The sequence below is a fragment of the Zonotrichia albicollis genome, chromosome 21, assembly GCF_047830755.1.
Source record: "Zonotrichia albicollis isolate bZonAlb1 chromosome 21, bZonAlb1.hap1, whole genome shotgun sequence".
NCBI lineage: Eukaryota > Metazoa > Chordata > Aves > Passeriformes > Passerellidae > Zonotrichia > Zonotrichia albicollis.
The window spans coordinates 5,514,628-5,538,689 of record NC_133839.1 but is presented as its reverse complement, the minus strand read 5'-3'; the positions used below and the strand labels follow the sequence as shown (position 1 = coordinate 5,538,689).

At 44.9% G+C, this 24,062-nt stretch overlaps 1 protein-coding gene across 1 annotated transcript in view; it reads left to right on the top strand.

The window, feature by feature from the left end:
* The window catches only part of BRINP1 (BMP/retinoic acid inducible neural specific 1), a 92,676-nt gene extending 77,264 nt beyond the window's left edge, over nucleotides 1-15,412 (top strand). The window contains exons 6-8 of the mRNA XM_074556531.1: nucleotides 3,186-3,422; nucleotides 8,066-8,288; nucleotides 13,659-15,412. Coding sequence (XP_074412632.1) covers nucleotides 3,186-3,422; nucleotides 8,066-8,288; nucleotides 13,659-14,799 — 1,601 coding nt within the window. The 3' untranslated portion in view covers nucleotides 14,800-15,412. The remainder of the gene's footprint in view (nucleotides 1-3,185; nucleotides 3,423-8,065; nucleotides 8,289-13,658) is intronic.
* Nucleotides 15,413-24,062: the final 8,650 nt, after the last annotated feature.

Here is a 24,062-nt window from a genome sequence, read left to right as displayed (position 1 = left end):
GACACTTCTGCATCTGCTGGAATGCCCCTTGCAATGGGAGGCACTTTCCTTGAAACTTCAATTGTTTTTTCACCCCTATTCTCTCCAGAAAAGAATAAAATTTAAAATATCTAAAGCCAGGATCATTTGTAGCTGGTACCAAGCAGCTTGTTGTGCTTTATCCAAGTTCAAATTCAAAGAGAAACTGTGGAGAACTGAAGAGCCTGAGGTAATTTGATCATATTCAAAGAGCCAGAGCAGGTTGCTCCTCCATGAAGCAGAGTGGAAAATGTGTTCATGGGACTTGGACCATGAATGAAGAGTCAGTGCACATCAAGAAGTCCAGCTCTGCTCTCATGTGAGCTTGAAAGCTCAGTGAGTATAGCTGCCTTCAGGCTCTCTGGTCCCCTTTGTGGATCAGTTCTCCAACAGCACTGCACTCTCATTCCATCCTGAAGGAAAGTTTGGGATCCATCACTAATATCAGTGTGAGGATTTGGCAAGGGACCATCTCTCTGTAGTGGTTGTTTCAGATAAATCATAGGATTCCAGAATGGGATTGGAAGGGACCTTAAAGCTCATCCATTCCACCCCTGCCATGGCAGGGACACCTCCCACTGTCCCAGGCTGCTCCCAGCCCTGTCCAGCCTGGCCTTGGGCACTGCCAGGGATCCAGGGGCAGCCACAGCTGCTCTGGGCACCCTGCGCCAGGGCCTGCCCACCCTCAAAGGGAACAATTCCTTCCTAATATCAAATCTAAACCTACTCTCTTTCACTTTAAAGTCACTCCCCCTTGTCCTCTCATTACAATCCCTGGAAGAGGCTGAGCTTCAGGACCTTCTGAAGACAGCAGGAAGAAATCTGAGCTTCTTGTTGAGACACATCTCAGAAAAGACCTCAAAGGGATCTCAAAATAATGATCCTCTGCAGGCCAGTTTGATGTGTTTGCAGTGATGCTGTCCTGGCCAGCTCTTTGTGTGTTCCTTCCAGTCCCCAGCAGCATTGCAGAAAAGGCAGCAGGATCTATGCAGAAGTGTCCCTGGGCTGGAAACCCTTCCTTGTGCCAGTGTCACAAACACATTCCCAGCTGGGGGGTGCTCCAAGCCCATTCTGCCTGGGGGCTGCCAGTGGGGGTCAGGCAGAGGGGCAGCTTGCTGCTCACCCAGAGCAGGGCAGAGGGACCAGGGCTCCCTGAGCCTCCCACAGCCCTCTGAGCCCCCACACCTGCTCTTCCAGAGGGACCTCATTAAGGCTGAGGTGCTTCTCTGGATCCAAATGCAAAAGGGTAATGGGGGTCCCAGGGTCACCACCTGCTGTTTTTCTCTTGTCTGAGGTGAACACAACCCATCAGAGATGGGCCTGCACTCCTGAAAGGGGTCACAACCCTTTTTGCCATTCCCGCGCGCTCTCATCCTCTGAATTATTGTCTGATTTTCATTCCACTCCAGTGAGCTGTCAGGCATGGCTCTGGTAATGCAGCACAGCAGAAGCACAAACAGATGGGTGATTGACCCACGTGCCTTCATTACAGTGCAGCTCAGCTCTGCCACAAACCCCTCACACTGCGACAAAACTCTCACACTGCCACCAACCCCTCACACTGCCGTCCCAGCCCTGCCCTCTTCCAAGGGCGTTCCCTGTCAGAACCCAGGACATTCCTCTGGCTGCCCTGGGTGATTTGACATCCTGGCAAGGGGCTCAGAGACCTTGGCACGGAGTCAAAACCACCTGTGCCTTTGATTTTAGCCCATGGAAACAATTACCAACTTTGTGTGAGGAGTTACAAGCCACAAGAGTTTGAGTAGAATGATAGTGAATTCGTCACAGGGTAAAAAAGTAGAATTTTGGGGATTTAGGATGGGGGTTCAAGAGGCAAAGATGCAAGGATCTGGGCATGTCCTGTCCTTCTTCTCCTTCTTCTTGCCCTCCATCTTCTGCTGTGGTGGTGGCACTTTTGGATTGCTTTAGAATGGAGATAGACTGTCTAACATAGGTGATAGGTATTGGAAAATTATTGTAAATAAAGTACATGTAGTTCTTAGAGTAAAAAGTTAACACCACCCCAAGGGCAGGGACTGTGCTACAACCCAACCTGCTGGACAGACCTCAGCAGGTCAGAGAAAGAATGGATAAGGAAAAATAACCTTGGAAAGCAGAACAGACAAATCTTGACTTCTTTTTCAGTCACAGGGCTGGGGAAAAAGTCTTTTTAATACCTTGGGGGTCATCTAAACCCAGAAACCTGAGAGATCCCTGAAAGGCTTGGAGTTATTGTCCCCTGCCACGTGCTCCACAGACACTGACAGGGGCTGACAGGCAGCACTGGCCAGGTAGGAGCAAACAGCTGGGAATCCTCAGGGAGATCCACAGGGAGTCTGGAGGAGGCTGGCATGGAAAACCACGTACACTGTGCACAGGGCAAACACTGAAACTGTTATTGCATCTCTGGTACCTGAGCAAGGAGGCACTTACAGTGCTGCCTGCACAGATGGATGCATACACAAACACTTGCCATGCAGAAAGGGACAAGGGGATAGATCTCCCTGCTAATGTAAGTCTGCCAAGCAACACTGAAATCATCGGCACTAAATCCATTTGCACTTTTATAGGATTTGGCAAGTAGCCTTCCTAGCAGGGAGCAGGCTGTGAAGGCTCAGGTACCCAACTCCTGTATTTATGCTGTGGGAGCTGGGCACTTAACTCTGCAAGGGACTTTTATAAATCCCTCTCGTGGTATTTTCCTTTCTTCTGTTTTCTGTTCCTTCTTATTTTCCCTTTCAGTGTGTATTTCCCTTTTTTTGTTGTGGAACCAAACCCATTTACTATCTCTCAAAACAGGTCAGAGCAGTATTGCTTCTGAACTAGCACTCAGTTTCAGGACACAAAAAACACCATATCTGGGAATAAGGGAGGTTTTGCATTCAGAGCCTCGTGCTGGGATCTGGGAATGGGGTGAAAGGGTTTTGGGGAAAGGGAAGTTTCTTGTCACCCTTCTCCTGCAGAGGACATGGGCTCTGTTCTCAGCTAAATCACTACTTGCCCTAAGGAATGCAATTTGTATTTTCTTTATTCATGACAGCTTTTAATTCTTCACCATAACTATCTCAACCTGCTAATGAAACTGGTTTTGAAAAGAGGAACAAATACCTGAAATTACATTTTAATTTACTTTTTTTTCATCCATAACCCTGTTGCTCTCTCTCCAGGCCTCCAGATCATCTTCCCTCAGTATTTACAAGAGAAGTTTGTCCAGTCTGCCTTGAGTTACATCATGTGCAATGGGGAGGGCGAGTACATCTGCAGGGACAGCCAGTGTGGCTGCCAGTGCTCCGAGGAGTTCCCCCAGTGCAACTGCCCCATCACCGACATCCAGATCATGGAGTACACCCTGGCAAACATGGCCAAGACCTGGACAGAAGCCTATAAAGATCTGGAGAATTCAGGTAACTGAGAAAAACTTGCTTTTTCAATTTGTGACAGGTTACAATCTGGTAAAAAACCTTTTATTCCCTCAGTATAATGCTCTACTTTGGCCAAAAATTAGAGGATATTGAACCCAAACCCAGGATCTTAGTCTTGAAAGTCTTGCCCTTTTTTTCCTCTATTAAACACACAGACAGGAACACACACCAGACATGGAATTATGTGTACAGGGATATTTTCCATGGAAGTATATGTTTGGTTAAAAATCTGATTTTTCAGACCAAACCATCTACAAATCTCTCTTTTAATGGTTCTACAGAGAAACTTCCACGATATGAATGACTCCATGTTCTCAGAAGGCTGATTTATTAATTTATGATATTATATTAAAAATAATGTTATGCTAAAACTATACTAAAGAAAGAGAAAGGATACATCAGAAGGCTAAACAAGAATGATAATGAAAGCTCCTGACTGACTCCTCAGAGTTCAACGCAATTGGCTGTGATTGGTTATTAATTAAAAACAATTCACATCTTTGGATAAACAATCTCCAGACTACATTCCAGAGCAGCAAAACATGGAGAAGCTGAGGCTTCTCATCTTGCCAGGAGAAAAAATCCTGGAGAAAGGATTTTTCAAAAAATATCATGGTAACAGGCTGGGTAACCCCAGGGCAAACCAGAAATGTGGATTTCAGGAGCTTTTGCCAGTTCAGTACCACACAAGTTTACAAGAATTACTGGCAGTGCCTGCCAGCACAGTCACTGGTAATGTTAGCAGTTGTTAGTTCTGGCACAGCATCTTCACAAAAGGTGCTCGAGAGCCACAGGTTGGTCTCAGCAAACCCCTTCCCATCCCAGGGGATCTAACCCAGCATTGAGAAGGTGGGAGCCCATGGAGAAAGGAGTTCCAGCCCCACATTCTGTCCTTGCTGCACTCAATCCCAGCACAGGCCAGGGTAGATAATTATATTCAGGCTCCCTCCCCTTGAGATTTGAATGGGGGAAGGTGTTTTTCATTTGCCATGTTAAAGTGACATATTGCAGTGCAATTTCTGCCATATTCCACCCAGGGCTGGAGGCTTTTCAGGGCTAGATGGAGTGATTATCTTTATGTCTAAAGCTGCTGCATCTGATTCATCACTTTGATGCATCATGCGTGAACTTATCCTCTGAGATAGAAGTTGCTATCACAAAAGACTGCAGTATTAGTGTTTTGCTTCTTTGTTTTAATAAATATTCCCAATAACTAGAGGATTTTCTTCATTATGAACAGCAGAGGAGAAATCTCTGATGACATCTGAAGGCTTTTCCAATAAAGTGGACTGAAAGGCACAGGAGTGCTCTGAAAGCAAATACCATTTTGCACAGGAAGCCACTGAAAGCCCAAAACATTTGTATTCTGCTTCTGGTCTGTGTTGGATCCTCTGTTAATTTAAAAAAATTGTGCAGGGCGAATCAAGAGTTGCTGTGATTTGGAATAGTATCTTCAAAGTCAAGGAGGCTGCCGTGAACTGAAACTGCTTTGAATCAGCTCAGGAATTTTTTTTACCCTGTGCTTCACTGCTTGTGGGTAAATTAAGAAAAATAATGCTATCTTATTCTTGGCATTTTAGAATGGCTGGTCAAGAAAATCAGTGATTGTGGATTAAAAAAAATGCCAACTATTAATTAAGTAATTTAGTGGAGTTAATTTATTTGTTTATTCAAGGGTATTGGTTTCTGATGTAAATGGGTTTGTTGGTTTTTTTTTTAACACTGGCAGAAGGAAAATTTCATCTGTGAAAGAGATGTCTGACCTGTCAATTCCCTGTGGTGCCACTTGTGATGCTGAGTCACTGCCATGGGACTGCCTTGGGGATGGGGTGACTCAGCAGAAAGAGGGGCCAAGCTGCATCACGGGAGGTGTAGTTCCAGCCACCAGCAAGGTTTGCTGTGCAGAGGAATCAAATAACCACAAATGCAAACAGACATGTTAATTAATTGGAAATTCTCAGTGTTAAGAATGAAGCATTCCCAGAAACAGGGAATATCCCCATGCATACCACTGGCTTTCAGGCAGAGTTATAAATTAATATAAATAATGAAGAAACTATGTTGGTTTTAAAGTACTTTTCTTTTTCTTCATCACCCTAATTTGAAACAACCCCATCCAGCTTTTATTTTGCCAGATTTTCTGCTCATTTGTTTTTCCCCCAACGTTGCACTGCGGTAGCAAAATGTGCACACTGCACCGAAATTCCTGCCTCGCCCGTCTCGATGAAAAATGTACCACATTCATCATCACAGGGAAAAGAGCCTGGGCTCCTGCACAAAAAGGCTTTTGAGGAAATTGATTTATAAGGGGCGGGAAGCAAATGCAAGGCTTTTACTGCTGAAAGGTACCCGGAGTAATCAGCATGGTCAACAGAAGCAATTATACCTGATGGTGGTTCCAGAGGCCCACGGAAAAGCACACAGGCAGGGTTGGGGAGGAGAAGGGCACTGACAGCAGCACTAAAAACACAGTGAAAACCTGAGAGATGGCTAAAAACAATCTCTTGGTTGTCTTTGGGGGAGAAAGGAGATCAGCAGATGTCCCAGGGATGTTGGTAGTGCAGTGGTGATGATTATTTTTATGAGTAGGATGTGAACATCCACTTACCATCCATGTCAGGATGGGACTGACCGATGTACAAATATCCTTTGTTGGGCAGCTAAGCAGGAGCTGCAAGTAGGAAATTTCCTGCATAGGAAATCTGTTATGCAAATATATTTAACTTTGTACAATAGGATTTAAATTATCTGATTTTTTTTTCCCACTAATTCTATGGATTATTTCTTTTTTTATTTGAAATGATGTCAGCCTTTACGAACTCTCCTTTTCCTTCTGAAAATAGAATGAAGGGATTAAAAAAAAAAAAAGATTGGGAAAGGATCAGAAATAATGTAGATAATGTAGAGGAAAAGATGGCTATACTTCTTGTAGGCTTGTTTGGGAAGTTTATGGCAGGGTCCAAGTACAGCCTCCCTCTAGAAGCAGGACCAAAGCCAGCACTAGATCAGGTCAGCGTTGGTTTTGCCTAGCAGAGTGTAAAATGAGAGATTTTTATACATCTCTGATCATGTTCCAGCATTGCATTACCTCCAAGTGATGAAGTTTTTCAGTAAATCATTTTAATTTCTCAAGCTGCGAACTGTGTATTGCTCCTTGTTATAGCAACTTTCTCTCAAAAGAGGAGTTTTGCTCATATCTGTGAGTACCTTTTGCTGTAATTAAATATCCCTTGGCCTCCTCTTTACCAAATGAGACCAGTGCAGCTCCCCACAGCTGACTTTGCAGAACTCAGAGCACCTCAGTGCCCCCCAGCTCTGCCCTCCCAGTCCCTGTTCATCCCTTTCAGGTGGGTGCCCCAGGTATAGCAGTGCCAAGAAAAGGTCAATATCAACTCCTCCAAGCAGGATTCAGCCCAGTATGAAGTTTTTTTTCCAGTGAGAACAGGATATTGACCCACTTCAGCCCCCAGGACCTTCCTCAGCTGATTGTGCCCAAACCTGTGCTGACACCTGGGGTTTTTCTCTCCTGGTACAAAACATTGCTGTTGTCGTTATCGCATTTGATGGAGTTCTTATTGTCCCACTCATTGCATTTCTCAAGGTCTCACTGTGTCAAATATGGTTTTCTAGCATCAAAAATTGAGTTATTTTCCCCTGAGAAAGTTGGAACCATCTGGTTTTTCCTCATCTGAGGATGTCCCAGCCTGGTAATCAGAATCTGAGCAAACCACCCTCCTCAGGTAGGAAGGAGGGGCTGATCAGAAACAGAAACAGTATCAGAATTTCTGATTGTGATGAAAAAAAACCTCAAACAAACCCTGCATAACAGTGGGGTATTTTTCATTATCAAACAAAATAAAATGGAAATAAAGTGATCAAAAAACAACAAACACAACAAACAGCAACACTGAACAATATATTTTTCGATCAATTGGACTTGTTCCTTTGGCTAAAATTGACACTTTTTGTTCTCACCTGAGCCCTGCAAACTATTTTATTTTATTTTCCTCATTACAAAATGCAACCCATTTATCTTCAAATGGAGTTAAATGAGAGGTAAGAATCAAAATGTTCTTTTTTAAAAAATGCAAAAGCAGGACATTTTAACAGCATCCAAAGCTTTCCTCTGGGAAATTTTTAAAGCTTTGTTTTCCCCCCTTTTTTTTAATTACACAGCAAAATGCTTTGCCTTCAACAACAAACAGCATTTCAGGACCTGCTGAAAAACAATGTAAATGAGAACAATTTAACTGAAAATGATTACAACTCCCAGCTTTTTGTTTGTAACCCTTACACTATAACCTCATGTTCCAGGGAATTTCAGACTTTTATTTTGTTTTTTTTTTTTCTACACTATGTACATTTTAACTGTGTTGTTACACCTTGATATTCACTAGAGGGTTTTTTTTTTCTATATGGAAGCAGCAACAGCCATGGGATTAGTCGCTTCCTGGGGCAGAGTGATAGAGCAGTGAGTCAATGGACATCACCTTTCTCTGGCAGAGCTGATGGCCTCATCATCATCCTCATCAGCACTCTTCCTCCACCCTGCCAACAAAACCTTTGTCCCAGCTCAGAAACCTCCGCATTTCTCCCCATTTCTTTTGTGTGCGTGTGTGTTCCAGATGAGTTCAAATCCTTCATGAAAAGGCTACCTAGCAACCACTTCCTGACCATTGGGAGCATCCACCAGCACTGGGGGAACGACTGGGACCTGCAGAACCGCTACAAGCTGCTGCAGAGCTCGCTGGAAGCCCAGCGCCAGAAGATCCAGCGCACCGCCCGCAAACTCTTTGGCCTCAGTGTCCGGTGTCGGCACAATCCAAACCACCAGCTGCCTAGGGAAAGGTACCTCCATCCTTCCTCAGGCATGGGGGAGCTGGGCTCAGGGGCTGGTGGAGCTGGGATTGGGTTTGGGATTAATCCCAGTACGCTGTGTTTGGATATAGGGGTGTTGGCACGGATGTTTTGGGGGAAACGGTAAAATCTGGAAGTTCCTGGAGGTGTAGGTAACTTTTGTCACGTCCCTGACCACATTAATATCCCTCCTGTGTGGTTTTACCTACCCAGGGGAAGGGCATCATTTATTCTTAAAGTTCTGCAAGAATATCTTCAGTCTGTTCTGCTTTTTTTGTGGTTTTCCCTCAAGATCCACAGCTGAGCTTTCAGCCTCTGCTTGCTGTTCAAAGAGACATGTGGAGCACAAAGTGCTTCATGCCATTCTTGGATTGTGCTCCTCAATATCTCCAGAGTGAAAGGAGAAGCTTTAGTTTCACTTGGAGTGCATCACATTTTTGCTGTGAGATGCAGCGTGAACCTGTAAAACCTCACTGAGCAGAAGCCTGGCAGGATTATTATAGGTGGAGAGAGCAGATTTTCCATTTATTATAGGTGGAGAGAAGATTTTCCACTGCTACAGCAATTACTGATATCTAATAATCCCCTCTTGCTGGTTCCTTTCAGCCCTAACCTGTAGCTGAGTTTCCTTAAAGTCATTTTTAGAGACTTGCATTTCTGGATTTTCATAAACATCTCTTGCTGTGTCTTTCTACATTGTCTGGACTGAAGCAATATGGAAAATCTTGGAGAAAAAATGAGCCTGAGTTCCTTTTATTCTATGCTTCTCTTGGAAAGGTCAGGCCAAGTTAATATTTGAAGAGAAACTGTTTGTCCATTTCCTTCATTACCTAAATATTCTTTTTCAAGACAAAATTGACAGATTGACTGCTGTCTACAGCTCTCATCCAGCTCCCTGGCTGCCGAACATGCTGACTTTTCATTTCATCACTGTGCAGCTCAGAAAACTCTTCCAGGGCTTAACACCTCTTTAATTACCAAGAAATCTCATGTTTCTAGACAAAAATTTGATGGACTTACTAGGGATGAGGAGCAATATCTATTAAATGTAAGAGATTATGAAATAAAGTCTTTGGAGAGCTTCCTAAACCTGGCCCATCCCTGCCAAGTGGCTGAGCTGTTCTGAGCAGGCTGAGTGCTGGAGGAGCCACAGGCAAGTCCAAGGTGGAATTCTGAGTTGTTTTTGAATTTTTAACAACAACAACAACAACAATAAAGTGAAGCGGCAGCGAGGAAATCTCCATCCAACCATGTTACTCCAAAAGATTCAGACAAATATGTCTTCAGCATTTATCATCTATTTTAAAAACCCAGCCAAGCAGAAAGGGAGCCTCCAAATACTACAATGAAACGTGGGGGAAGGAGGGTGGAATGGATGATGGCAGATGGGTTTTTAACTGACTGATGTGCTTGATTTGTTTAAGTCAACATCAGCAGGCATATTATAATTTCTTTTCTTGTTTGTCATTCTGCATCTGCAGCTAGGCAGGGGAGCAGAGTGGTAGGAGCTGTGTAGTGGAAGAGGTGCAGCCCATCTTTCTCCTCACAGAGCTGGGAAATACTCTCATTTTCTAATTGTTGCTGTACAGAATGACAGAGGCTTATCAAGCATGCCAGTGGCTTTGAAAGGATGGCTTGGTTCTATTAAGAGCAAGCCTCTCTCTCTCTAATACACATAATTGTAAGCCTGCATTATACATTCAAAGGCAATGTTAAAAAAAAATAGATTGCAGTTGATTGTCCTCAGGGAAAGGAATAGGTGGTGCTTCCAAAAGGAAAATAAGAAAAGAAGAGTAGAGATTCTGGCAATTAGGCTGATTCTCCATGACCCTTTGCAATGGCTAAGGAGACAGAAATATCCATATCTATCTATCTATCTATCTATCTATCTATCTATATATCTATATATCTATATATCATCTATATATCTATATATCTATCTGTATATCTGTATATCTGTATTTTATGTATATAAATATAGATAAATATATAGATATATAAATATAGATTAATATATCAATATATCAATATAGATACATAGATACTGATCTATTTGGTCTGTACTTCTTTTGTCAAAACCCAGGAAAGTTTACAGGTTTAAAACAGAGGGAGGTCTGTTGGTTTAAAAAGGGGACCACTCCTCAGTTAATAAAACTTTGATGTCGAATGATCACCTGTAGTTTTATTTTAAAGCACTGGATGTAAAATAGAAATAACATCCAATGGAGAGAAGGGTTATACATGTTCTGGCCTGCAGCCAAAATACATCTCACAGCTGCTGAGGGAAAAAATAGCATTTTTTACTTCACTCTTCTGTACAGAAAACCCAAAAGTACCCCCAGAGCAGCTAGTGCTGGTTGGAAAGTGAAAGGTGAGTTTACAAAGGAAATTATTTAAGTCCCTGCCTTTTTTCCTGCAAATAAAAACCAAAAATCTGTCTGGCGCCCTGTTCCCAGCATTGCCAGGGAGCCACATGTCCAGTGAGCAATATTCAGAAAACACTGCAGAGTAATTCCCACCCAGAGCTTGGCCTGCAGGTCATATTTATTTTCACTTTAGAAAATCATGGAATCATTGACATTGGAAAAGACCTCCAAGATCAGTGAGTCCAGCCTGGGCTCGATCCCCATTTTGTCACCCCAACCAGAGCAGTGAGTGCCACATCCAGGTGTTCCTTGGACACCTCCAGTAATGGGGATTCCCAGCACCTCCCTGGGAATATTTTAAATGGAGATCAATGGCTACTCTGGTACTGGTCTCCAGCTCTTGAACAGTGGATTTTTCCAGCATCTTCTTGCTCTGACACCTCTTAGGTACAATGCCATGAGCCTGAGCCATCAGAGGGGTGTGTTTTAGAAAGTCAGTCCTGTCAGCTGAAGGGCTTTGGCAGGTCCTGTGTATATTCTTAACCTGTCCCAGTTGCAAGAAAAAAATGGTGTAATTTATATCACTTTGCTTCTTTTTCACTCTCTCACACTTCCCATTGTCGTGTTTGTAGCTGATGCCCAGCTCTGCCCTGGATTCTGCATTTTTATTTAATTACATCCTTTATTGCTGCCATCAGCAGATGGTGGGTAGTCTCCTGTTTCATTTTCTTCTTGTTTTTTTTAGTCCTACTTCTATCTTTGCTGAAAGCTAAGACACACACACATATTAACAAACAACCTCCCATCCATCCTCCGCAAAGTTCATCTGGAGAACAGGAAATTTACTGGTATCCATTGTAAGATATCAGCTGAGGTTTCTTTCCCATTTTGTTCTGCTGGATGTTAGTATAAAGAAGGACAGAACTATCCAGTGATTTTTTTTTCCTAAGACAGAACACACCCAAAATGGACAGAATGTGACCACCTGACTCTAATTTATTCCATTCCTATGGCCTGGCAGTCCTTGGTCCAACAACTCAGGGGCATTTTCAACACCTAAAACCTGTGTAAAGCATCAGTCCAGCACTGCACAAATCCAGGTGCATTTGACTGGCTTTCCAAACAGGAAGCACAAAGCTTCAGATGGGCGGAAACATATTTGTATTGCTGAAAAGTGAGCAAAAATTCACCTGTGAGCAGAAGACAGCCTCAGCCCCCTGGGATGGTTTGGAAATGCTTGTTGCTGTCAGCTTGTGGTTGTGTTTTACAGCCACACTGTTGGGTGCTGTCCCACCCCTCTGAGGCAGAGCTGTCCCAGGGATTAAGAGGAGCCCTGTGCATTTTTTGGGGACCAGGGCTGTGACTCTCCCTCTACAGCAGATATTTATGGACATCACTGCCTTGCTCCCAAGCTCCCCAGCCAGCCTTGTCCTTTCCACCAGCAGAAGAGCTCCTCTCGGCTGGGAATAGGGGGGAAGAGACCCTGGCAGCCCTGTACCGCAGGAAGAATATGAAAATTGTCTGTTCCCACATCCAGCACTTCACAATTTTTCTTCTAATGCCCTTCCTTTTTTCCTTGCCCTTCTTTTACTCCTTTTCTTCCTGCTTTTCATTTCTGCCTGCTCTCTTTCAGTTGTTGCTGTTGCAGTTTTCCCCTTTTTCCACCCCTTACTCCTGCCCACTGTGTTTCTCTCTCATTTTTCCATTTACCTGCACATTTTCCTCTCTTTCTTTCCCAACCTTTCTGCTTCTGCTCCTTGATTATTTCTTTCCTTCCAGTGCTTTCCTCTGTTTTACACTCTCATCCCTCCACTGGCTCCCTCGCCCTAATCATCTTGCTGTTCTTTGCTGCTGTATCATTTAATGCCTTCTTTGATACAGCCCACAGCTTAATGATTATTCGGAGGTCAGGCGATGCAGGTGCCATGAATTTCACTAATCCAGCTCTGAGAGCCTCTGTCCATAATCACTCCTCCTGTTCTACAGGGGCTGAATCCTAATTTGTCATTAGCCAGTCCTCTCACTGCAGCACGACCAAGAACTTTTTGCCCAGAGGAGACAATGAAGTATTCATTAGCCAGGGGGGAGGTGGAGGGGAGGGAGCAGCGGCTGCACACAGGGCTCTGCTGAGGGCTGCTGAGAAAGGAGTCCCTGCACCCAGCTTTCCTGGGGCACTGGGAAGGGGGAAAAGGGGGAAACAAGGCAACGTGGCAAGTGGGTTGAGCAAAAAAAGTGAACGTGGGCTGCAGTGTCATTTTCTAGGAGCCGTTCCAGGGCTGCAGGATGTGGGGTTGAAAGTGCTGATCCAGCAGCTGTGGGAGTGGTGGGGCTCAGGGGTGGGTGAGTGGGGCTGATTTTAAGCAAGAGACTTCAAGAAGTGATTAATTAGCAGAAGACTTTTGGGGTTTTTTTAAGGCGGAGTAGTTTTAGCAGCTTTGTCTCTATGCATCCTGGCTTCCACCCTCTTTTCTACTGTTTTGAGCTCATAATCAGAGGTTGCTGCTTGCTTTCTCTTGTCCTGTTATGGGTCTGTTTTTTGGAGGGTGGGGCCAATTGCTAATAACCTGAAGAGCAGTTTTCTCCTGCTAGCCTGGTAGTTCTGCTGCCCTTGTGATGTCCTGATAGCCCCACAGATTCTGGCATGGCTTTATCAGCTCTGTTCCCATGTCACTGTGGCGCTGCTGGGATCCTTGGCAGGACACAGTGCCTGTCTTGGCTCCTGGTGCAGAGTGAAGATAGAGAGCTCAGGTGAGCATTTCTAACTGGTAGCAATTTCTTAGAAGGATTTTTCTCATCACCAGAGGAGTAAACAGCAGATGAAAGATTCAGTCTAGAAATAGACTGGAATAGCTCCCAGATGCCACGGCAGGGTATCGATGTTCAGAGAGCTCTGCCTCAGACATATCCCCTGAAAACACTGTAGCTCCAGCAAGATGCCAACACTGATTCCCTGTGGGGCCTTACAGTGCTAATTCTTCCTTCTCCTCACCTGCAGGACGATACAGGAATGGCTTACCCGAGTCCAGTCCCTGCTCTACTGCAACGAGAACGGGTTCTGGGGGACGTTTCTGGAAAGCCAACGGAGCTGTGTTTGCCACGGTGGCACCAGTCTGTGCCAGCGCCCCATCCCCTGCATCATCGGGGGCAACAACAGCTGTGCCATGTGCAGCCTTGCCAACATCTCCCTCTGCGGCTCCTGCAACAAGGGCTACAAGCTTTACCGAGGCCGCTGCGAGCCCCAGAACGTGGACTCGGAGCGGAGTGAGCAGTTCATCAGCTTTGAGACGGACTTGGACTTCCAGGACCTGGAGCTGAAGTACCTGCTGCAGAAGATGGACTCCCGCCTGTACGTGCACACCACTTTCATCAGCAACGAGATCCGCCTGGACACCTTCTTCGACCCGCGGTGGCGCAAGCGCATGTCCCTCACCTTGAAGAGCAACAAGAACCGGATGGACTTCATCCACATGGTGATCGGGATCTCCATGCGCATCTGCCAGATGCGCAACAGCAGCCTGGACCCCATGTTCTTTGTCTACGTCAACCCGTTCAGCGGGAGCCACTCGGAGGGCTGGAACATGCCCTTCGGGGAGTACGGCTACCCGCGCTGGGAGAAAATCCGCCTCCAAAACAGCCAGTGCTACAACTGGACCCTGCTGCTGGGCAACCGGTGGAAAACCTTTTTTGAGACCGTCCACATCTACCTACGCAGCCGGACTCGGCTGCCCTCCCTCCTGCGCAACGAGACTGGCCAAGGGCCCGTGGACCTTTCTGACCCCACCAAGCGCCAGTTCTACATCAAGATCTCAGACGTGCAGGTCTACGGCTACAGCCTGCGCTTCAACGCGGACCTCCTGCGCAGCGCGGTGCAGCAGGTCAACCAGTCCTACACGCAGGGCGGGCAGTTCTACTCCTCCTCCTCCGTCATGCTCTTGCTGCTGGATATTCGGGACCGAATCAACCGCCTGGCGCCTCCGGTGGCCCCGGGGAAGCCGCAGCTGGATCTGTTCTCGTGTATGCTCAAGCACCGCCTGAAGCTCACCAACAGCGAGATCATCCGCGTGAACCACGCCCTGGACCTGTACAACACCGAGATCCTCAAACAGTCCGACCAGATGACAGCCAAACTCTGCTAACCCCCGGACTTAGCAATGGACACTTTGGTGATTGATCCTTTTGCTGTATAAAAAAAAAAAAAAATAAGAAAAGAAAAATAAAACAAACAAACAAAAAAATCCACAAAAAAAAAGAAAAAAAAAAAGAAAAAAGAGAAAGAGGAAAAAAAGTAAAAAGGAAGAAGTAAAAGTGGGGGGAAAGAAATGGGGAAAAATAAGATTTGTAAAATGTAATTAATATACAAAAGAGGAAAAAAAAAAGAGGAAATTCTTCATTTGTTGAAAACTAAACCCGTTCTAGCCGCTGTATAAGACTGTCAGGCATGTTTGTTATTTCTATAATCCGTCATAAAAGGGTAACACCGTACTCTCTCTTGACCTTGGGGGTGTTGCTTGCGAGTCCTCAGGGGCAGCAGAGGAAAAAAAGGGAGGAGCAGAGAGAGGGGCAAACTTCTGTACTGAACTGTCAAGTTTTCTGCTATGCAGGTGCCAAGACAAAGAGACATACAGAGAAAACAAAATCAAAGCAAACAAACAAACAAACAAACAAGAGTTATATGTAAATGTAAAAGAGCTACCATTATTCCTATAGTGGGAGTACATGGTTAAAGATAAAAGATATTTCTTCTGTTGAGATTTATGCCAGCTTTATGTTGAGTTATTCCTGCAGCCTGTGCTAAGCTTTGCTGGAGGACAGGAGGGGATGGCAGCCCTTGGGGACTACAACTGATGAGTTTTCTCACCTCCTTGGTGAGACAGGTGGAGGGTGGGTTCAGGGCTCAGGCATCCTCCCTTTGGGATTTCCATCTTGGAAGACATCTCACCAGAGGTAGAGGCTCAGCAGATGCTGGAAAATGGGATGTGTTGGGTTGTTTAGCTTGACCTGCAGTTTGTGCTCCACACTGGGCTGGTGCTGCCTTCAGCGGTGCCAGAGGAGGAGCAGCACCTGTAAATCTTCACTCACTCATCTTTCAGGCCCTTCTACACAGTCCCTAAAGCAGAGAAAGCCAAAATCATAAAGGCAAAGCTGGGTTTGTCTTTCTGCCTCAGGTGCTGGGTTTTCCAGTAGCTCTCATCACCACAAAAACTAAAGCACAATGCAAGGGAATACATTTCCAAGGAAACCTGGAGACACTGGAGGGTACATAGGTCATTTCTGTTCACTGGGAAAGGAAAAATTCCTTTTTACTTTCTTATGTTTCTGTGGCTGTGAATAATATCCTTGTCTCACTTACACTTTGTCCACAAAAAAAAAAAAAAAAAAAATACAGCAAATATATGAGAACATTTTATTAAAATATATGCAAAATTAGTAAAAGGGAGGGGTGGGAGGGAAGAGCACAACAACCAGACCTATCCTGAGTTTGCAAGGATAAAGCCAAATTAAAAAGAATTGAGTTATCAAAAAAAAAATACTAAAATAACCAAAAGGTGGGTAAAATTTTTTTGAATGTGTGGGGACATGTGTTTGGATTTAAAAAAAAGTAGGATGTTGAATGGAGTGTGTGAATGAAGGATCATCTGAGCTGGGTGATGAAGTCTGAACACTGTGGGAGGTGAGTAGTGAGGTGTTTCTCTTAATTTCACTGGTTTTTTTTAGTTGAAGTTGATTGAGAAGTGCTAGTGAGAGACTGGAATTCCTGCCCTCCAGAAAGGGAGAAATAAATCTCTGATCCTGAGGGCTTCCAGAGGTGGAGGAGCATCCTGGGGAAAACAGGTCTGAGCAAGGGGCACAGTCCTGATCCAAAGACCCAGATTCAGGTCTGGCTCAAGATTTAACATGTTTATTCAACTGAGTTCAAAATAGCCTTGTAGGAATTTTGATTTTATTTGAAGACTTTGGCTGAGATTATGAGAGTAACATCAGTTCATGCATTGTGGTGTTGGCCATGTGACACCAGGGGCTTGGGCAATTAAGGCTGGTTTCAGGTTTAATTTGTGTGATTTAGGTTGTTCTCATCCAAATTTCCTGAGAAGGAACTAGATACCTTAAGGAAAATATACATTCACTGAACTCTCCTGCTGAGCTACCAATTGAGGGCATAAGAAAAGCAATTTGGATAATCAGTAAAACCCCGAAAAGGGGGATTAGTCACCAAAGTCTGACATCAGATGAAGAGTTGGGTGAATTAAACAGCAAGGATGTTTTTAGGGATATTTGATATTTCCTTTAGTAGGGGCTTTTTCTCCCTACCTTGTATCAAGATCTCTCTCTCACCTGGTCAGTCCACACAAGAGGCCTTGGGCTGCCCATTTTTCCCAGTGTTTGTTTTTCATTTGCTTGGTCTTTGCTTTGTGTAGCAGAAAATCATATTACACCTCGCCATTCCAAGAATGTTCTTTATAGATGTGACATTTCTGCCTCAGCTTTCTGATAAGAGAACATTTGGCAGCAATCGTATGCATGGAGGTGAGTTTTAAGCAAATAGTAGAGAGTATTCATGGGAAATGAATGTCAAATTTGTAATTATCAGTAGAAATAATGTTCCTGACAGTTACATCCATCTAAGCAGGGAATAGAAATGTACTGTTTAAATTACATGTATGACCCAAAGAGCTGACACTTGAAAGAACTATGGTTATAGCTCTAAAAATACTGACTGCAGCCTGCATGCAATGATGGGATTTGCTCATGGCTGGGAATAGTCTGGCTGTGCCAACACAGAGTGAAATTAATTCGATAAATTCTTTCCTTTGAGATAAGAATCCAGGTCTAGTGAGTGGAAGCCAAAGAAGCTGCAATTAAATCTCAGATCTCGTGGGTAACTAGCAGCACATTACCTAAATCTCGCCTGGTAGGGATCAAATCAATTGCCCTCATGTATCTTTAATGATGCCTTGGGATGAGCAGCCCCCTCCATTTACTGCCTTCAGCAATGGGGGCAGCTCCATAAACCTTAACAAAGGGTTTGGGTGCCAACACAACATTAAATCCTGGCTGGATTTAACACCAAGTGGGTGCTGAGAGAGGCACGTGAGGGAACATTCCCATGGTGGCTGGGAAGCAGTGCAGGGAGAGGGAAGGAGTTTTGGCACAGCCGTGCTGTCAGCATATGGAACTCACCTTGGGAGTACCTGATGGTGCTCCTGGAAATGGTGGCACATCAACACCACAAAGTGGGACCACGTTCCAACAAGGCTACATCAAATTCTGTGAAGGAACGCAGCAAAAATGTCAAGAAGAAACTCACATGTCCTTCAAGGTAGGGAAAGTGAAGTTATTGGGCTGCTCAGCCGCCATTTTGGGCTCACTGAGAAAATGGAAAATAACCCCAACAAGCCAATCAAATGTGGAGGATTGGTTTTGATCCTAGGAAATAAATTAACCAGGGCACATGCTCTGCTTCCACTGCTCAGTCCCTAAAGCCCTTCCCCAGGCAAGGGGCAGTCTGACAGCCAGATCCAGAAACATCCCCCAGGTTTGGTTTGGGGAATTTGTTCTGCAGGCAATAGGAGATGTGGAGGCATCTGACATCTGCCTCAGCAACAGGAAGCTGTTCAGACCCCCAGAGAGGCCACAGCAGGGCTCCAGTGGCGTTAATGGGCTCCTGAGGAAATGATGGCCATAAAAACGTGTTTGACAAGACAGTGACTGGAATGGAGGGCAATTAACAGAGCAGAATTAGGTGGGACCCAGAGAACCCCTTCACCATAAAGGTCGACCCACTAACATGATGATCAGTGGGCATTGTTGTAGAGTTTAATGATAAAAGGGATGTTCAGACTCTCAAGTCAGAGTAACCATCTTCTGACTGTATGAGAGCATAACCCAGCTTCCTTCCTTGGCACCAGAAAGAGCTAGGGAGCAATCCATCAGCTTGTCCAGCTCAGCTAATAGAGAGATGCTCCACCAATTCAAGACAGAGACTTGTCCCTTCAAGTCATTAAATTAGGCACTGTATGAAAGCTGGAGCTTCCAAATAACCCAGAGAAAAAAAAAAAAAAAAAAAGAAAAGCCAATTCCAGCTGTCTCAAAGCTAAAGCAAGGAAAAAGCAGCAGGTAGGGCAGAATCCTGCTTCCCTTCAGATGCAGAAGACTTCTGGGACCATTTCCCTCCAGTCACATGATAGAAATTGGGAGCATCCTAAGAAATCTGCTCTTTTCAAATTATTCAAATTTAGACTCACCAGCCGGTGTGGCAGAAAGCAAGAGACGTCAGCAAGTCTTATTAACATGCTGATGCTATGGCTTCAGGAGTGTGCAGAATGTCCATTTGGATCAGGGCTAAGAGCACAGCATGAAGTTGCCATGGAAACGTGGGGAGGCCATTAATTAGCTATCACATGGAATCATCAGGAAGAATCTGGACCTCAGCAGCTTTGGCCTCCTCAGGGGCAAAGGGCACAGCCCCAGAGACCCCCCCAGTGACCCCTGCACAGCTCCAGGAATGTCCTCTTGAAGGGATGAGAAGTAGGTGGACAAGAAGTGGGAGGGGGCAACAAGTAGAGAAATAGATAAAGCATGGAGATAATTCCCCTTTTTCTTGCCCCTTCCCTTCCCTTCCCTTCCCTTCCCTTCCCTTCCCTTCCCTTCCCTTCCCTTCCCTTCCCTTCCCTTCCCTTCCCTTCCCTTCCCTTCCCTTCCCTTCCCTTCCCTTCCCTTCCCTTCCCTTCCCTTCCCTTCCCTTCCCTTCCCTTCCCTTCCCTTCCCTTCCCTTCCCTTCCCTTCCCTTCCCTTCCCTTCCCTTCCCTTCCCTTCCCGCCTGGCTGCTCTTGCATAGAAGAACACAAGAGATCTGCTGCTTTTTGAGCTGACAAGGCTCATGCCAGTGACCTTGAAGACATCAAGAGCAGCCCCAAGGCCCTGGCAAATCCAATTAATGGAGTTTGCATCCTCTTGGGTGGGCTGCACCTGGGATGAGGAAACTCCAGTGCTCCTAAATCCATCCTGCTCCCTAAGGCCAGCTCAGGCCATGCTAAACCAGGAATCCCTTTCCCCAAAGAGAAACATGGGCAAGTAAGAGAGGCTTCTTGGCCACTTGCCCAGCCTCCCTTCAGAGCCAGAATCCTGTAAGCAAGCTGTGATGGACTTCAGCTGCCATGGATGGGATGTTCATTTTAGCTCTTTAGCCCACTTGCTAAAACGCGGCTCAGGAGGACATTTGGCAGATGGTGCCTCCTGCACAGGGGTGTAGCAAGGTCCCCAGCCTGGCTGCTCAGCCCCAGTGCTGCAGGAGACACGCTGGGTGCCAGTCCCAGCTCTGTGCTCCTAAAACACTTCCCTGGAGGAATTTATGGAGGAAATGGCACGAGGAGGAGGTGCTGCAAGTCTGAGAGCAGAGACACAAGAGGAAGGTCTGTGGTGTGTGTTTCGGGGAGAGGATGAAGGGAGACACGGCAGACACGGCATAAGGAGGCCATGGGGGAGGTACTTCCATGTTCTTTTTGCCTTGGAAAATTTGAAATCATAGATTAACTCTGTTGGAGCCAGTCAGATTATAGACTTCTTGTCCAAGAATGCACATATCAATTATCTCACCCTTACAATTTCTTTGCCTTAATCTAAATCTTCTCATAATATCACCAGAATTACTATTCATCTGTGAATTAAATAAATATGGAAATCAGTGAGGACTTAAATACTATATAAAAGCCTTGTTGGACACTTCAGTCCTTCCTCCTGAATTTTTAACTGGAACAAGATGGGTGCTTTGTACAAATGCATTGTTCAACCAAACCTTCCTTCAGTGTAACAAGGAAAAAAGGCAAATTTTCCAAGTCTCTGCCCCTTGGATATCAAAGGCATCTTCAGGAACTGCCCCAGGTGCTGTTACCCATCTTTGTGTCCCCATCCTGAGCAGTGCAATCTCCAGGTGGCTCCTGTCCACCTCCAGCACTTGCTTGCAAGTCAAGAAGAAAATCTGACCTTGTATAGAGCCCTTAAACAAACAGGCCATGCGTTCCTCCCCAGGAGAACTACAAAAGGAATATCTGGAAAAAATCACCACAGCAGCAGAATCTGTGGAGGAGCGAAATCTGGTGAGGTGACCCTGAAGAGATACAGGCAGGCACAAAAGAAATTGGAATATTGACCTCAGTGCTCAGGGGGGGGGCTTCTTCCACTCCCCCAGCCCATCTTGTCTCTCATCCCCTCCTTATTTCAGTTTTGGGTCAGTGTTGAACAAAGCCAGCCCATTTTATATATATATATATAGATATAGATATATAAAACACACATCATGCAAGCAGAGCTTAAAATAATATTTTAATGCTGAAAAAGTCAAATAAATCAAACTGAAAAAAAGAAAGCAAAATGAAATAGGAAAAGCACAGCAGCTCATTTTGTTTATTGGGGATGTTTTTGCCAGTGATAAATCTCTGTGATATACCTTAATTTTTGACTACACAGTAAAAATTGTCCAACTGAATCATTTTGGCTGAAATTTTAGGTAAAGATTTCTTAACTGACAAATGTGGGAGGGGTACTACTTTTTGAGAATCTGAGTTAGCCCTGTGTTTCAATACTGTCAGTCATGTTGTCTGGAACATAGATTTGAACAGGAAAGAGAAGTTCAGCTGGGGTAATTTTCCAAGATGCTCACACATCTCCTCAAACAGGGTGTGCCAAGGGGAGCTGAAGGTCAGGAGTTCTCAAAGCTGCTGCCAGGAACAGAGGAAAGAACACCTGGATTTTGGTGCTGCTGAATTCAAGTGAGGGAGCCAAGAGGCTGATGGTGACATCAGAAATACAATTACACCTTCTGTGCTTCTAGATGCAGGTTTTTGTTAAGCTTCGATAGGTGTATATTATTGATCTTTTAATTGATCTCTTAATTAATCTATTAATCTACACTTTGAGGGCTGTGTGACAATCCAAGTCTCATTGGGATTATTCCTGGGCATACACTGAATTAAAACAAGGTTGCCACAGTTATGGTCAGTTTAGGACTGCTCTGACTTTAGAGATAGGAAAAAAGAAGTCCAAAAAGGACAGAGAGTGATTTGTTACGGCAAAGCCTGCACAGAAATATGAGCAGAATCTCTCTGGAGTCTCAGACCTAAGCCTGACCTGGGTATGAAGATGAGGAGAATGTCAGTGTGGGAATGGTTATTCCAGGTGTGCTTTATTTCCATAGCCAGTTCCTGAGTGCCCCATCACACAGGCAGTGACAATGACCTTGAGAAAGATGCACAGTGATGTGCAGACACAATGCGGGTTTTGTTTCAGACTTCTGGCATCTCAAATGCTCAGGTCCAGCCTGAAAGATTGTCTTCACCTGATTTTGGGGTGAATTTCTATTCTACTTCCTCTCCAGGAAATTTCTGTGATGGGGTAAATTTCCCATAATAGAAATTTCCTGGAAATGAAGCAATCCTTATTTCAGTCTGTTTTCTGGAGCAGGCTCCTTGATTTATTTCAGCATCTTCCTCTTTGTGGGTTGTGCCATAGTTTAGGACTGAATCTCATTCTGCCATGTGGTGACAGGATCCTATTCTACAAATGTCAGGCATCTAAGGGCTGAGATCTGGCTCTCAAACTTCCCTAAGACATTTAGACTCAGCCTTCTGTTAAGATTCATTCCAGGGTGAGAAAGAAAAACCTGGATATTGCCTGAGCTGGATTTAGACACTAATTCTGACCTTTTGTGTTTTTACAAGCTACTCAATTAAGGTAGATCACTCCTGCCTCACTCCAGGATACTTGTGAACTATCTCCAGACTTTCATTCCCTCTTGATATGAAAATCTAATCATGTTCATTGCTCAAAATCAACTCTGGTTGAAGACTAATGCAAAAAGGCTCAGCTTAAACAAGCAGCTTGTTCAGGAAATGTAGATAAGAAACCCTGGCGGGTTGCTTTGAAAGTCAATAGACTTGGATTTAGGAGGATTAGTGAGGGGTTCAGTCCTGCAAGGTGCTGAGCACGAGGAGTTGCAACACTGAGGGTCTGGATGTGTGTGGCAGATGCATGGATGCCAAAGGGACAGCTCAAACCCCTCAGAGGTATTTTGGCTGGATGTCTTGGTTGGGAAAGGCAGGAGTCTGCTAAGGAAGGCAGAAGCCTCCTCAGAAATGGAGAATGTAAACCCTCCCCACCCCTTCCAATTGCTATAAATTTTAAATTAAGGGGCTTTCAGGCAAAAATATGGGAGCAGGAAATAATGTATTTAATAGGGAAAAGAAAAAAATAAAAGGATAAAATAAACAATGCAGTGCACCAGAACAACACTGACAGAGTCAGAACCCAACCTGACACCCTGTGGGTCAGGGTGTTGGTGGCAGTCCCATTGGAATTGTGGCTGCAGCCCTCCTGCAGTGTCAGGGCTGGTTCTGTTGGAGCAGGGATCTGTAGAGAAGGATGTATTCTTCCTCTGAAGATCCAGTGGAAGGAGAGGCAGCTGCTGTTCCTCTGGGGAATCCCGTGGAGAAGCCGTGCTGGTGTCTCAAAACCTCTGGATTATATCTGGGTAGCAATGCTTGGCTCCTCCCTCTGGGCGGGGCATCTCCCAATGGGATGTTATAGTTCTTATCAGCCATGCAGTGACATTCAATAGCTGTTATCAGCAGATGTCCCCTCCCAAGGGAGGATTGATTGTGGTCACTCAGAGAGAGAGATAAAGCAAACTGCCCACTTGACAAAGGTAATCTGCCATACAGATGGTAATGGAAAATAACTTCATTGCAATCTTCAACACAGGATTTCAGAGTTCTCAATAACTGGTAACAGGGAGAATCCCATATTTCAGGGCTGTAAAGGCCCAGGAGTCTCAAGATCAAAAACCCAACTTGCCAGCCTGAATTAGTTTGTTGATCTCAGCAGCTGGTTGGGTGAGCTGAGCCTGGGCAGCTGTGATGGAAGGAAGGAGCACAGAGCCTTCCATCCCCAGGTGAACCATCACTGTGCACCCAGCAGCCAGAGAGGGGCACAGCACGTGTCCAAATGAGCACTGATTGCATCATCTCTTAATGAGAATTAATATCTCTGATGTAGCACTGAGGCACCTCAGTCGCACACCAAGACCCCAGAGGAGCTGGCATTTCACTGAGATGGAAGAAAAAGGAGATCTGGTGTCACAAAGTCTCTCAGAAGAGCACTAATTAAGAGGAAGATGCATGTGGCACCATCTGAAGTTCCCAGTGGGTTTTCAAGGGTCAGTCCCATAAAGGTGGACCAGTCCTTCATCTGCTTTTTGCTGCCCCTGGAAATGTTGGACAGGAGCCATTGCTTTTACCATTTCAGTATAATTCCATTTAGAAAGTGTTTTTATACTTCTCTGATATCTTTATAAAGCAAGCAGCATTTCCTTCAGGTCAACATTATTTGTGCATTTATTACAGGATCC